Source organism: Sphaerulina musiva (assembly GCF_000320565.1).
Source record: "Sphaerulina musiva SO2202 unplaced genomic scaffold SEPMUscaffold_9, whole genome shotgun sequence".
Classification (NCBI taxonomy): Eukaryota; Fungi; Ascomycota; class Dothideomycetes; order Mycosphaerellales; family Mycosphaerellaceae; genus Sphaerulina; species Sphaerulina musiva.
In genome coordinates, this window is record NW_016017391.1 from 1,769,470 (window position 1) to 1,770,147 (window position 678).

A 678-nucleotide genomic window follows, 5' to 3' on the forward strand; every position below is an offset into this window, starting at 1 on the left:
AACTTAGAGGAGGTAGAGGCGTTGCTTCGTAAGTACGGCGTCGCTTGTCTACGTATCTTACTATACTACCTAGAATCTATAGCTATCGTTAAAGTTAGGTACAAACCTATTATTGCGGCGCTTAGTAAGATAACCGACGGAGGCAAGACATCCTAGATCCCGTACGTACCTATAGTACTGTAGGCGGAACGTACTACGGAGGTATTATCTACCGGTAAGACGCCGTTAGCGTTAATAATTAGCCGCGATACTATCCTACCTATCGAGCTTCAGTTCTCTACTACGTCTATCTAGGACTAGGGTACTATTCGTAACTACGAGAGTCTTCTCGCTGTACGCGCCGCCGCCCTCGAAGCTATAGCCCTACGTATAGAGGACGCCCGCCTATAACAAGAGAGAATACGGGACTAAGCGAAGGTATATTTTGACGATCGCTACTATATCGATCGCCGTAAATTTAAGGTTAGTAATTTAGTTATAGTATATCGGAAAGAGTTAGAAGCGTTGCGTTCGGCAAAGCTAGTTTTCCGTTAGAAGGGTCCCTTTCGTATATATACCTATCGTCCGGGTACTACGTACTATAAGTTAGAGGAGTTAGATAGTGTTGTCTATCGGAATACCTACAATAAGGACTCTCTTAAACTCTGTCGACTTAACGGCCTATTAGATAAAGGCGGT

The 678-nt window shown here is 44.1% G+C and overlaps 1 protein-coding gene across 1 annotated transcript; it reads left to right on the forward strand.

Moving 5' to 3' along the window:
• Positions 1-156, forward strand: SEPMUDRAFT_50162 (uncharacterized protein; the record flags this gene model as incomplete). The annotated part of the gene is made up of 1 exon (XM_016909151.1): positions 1-156. A coding segment is annotated over one exon (156 nt), but the record flags the coding sequence as incomplete, so codon positions are not given.
• Between the last annotated feature and the right edge of the window lie 522 nt (positions 157-678).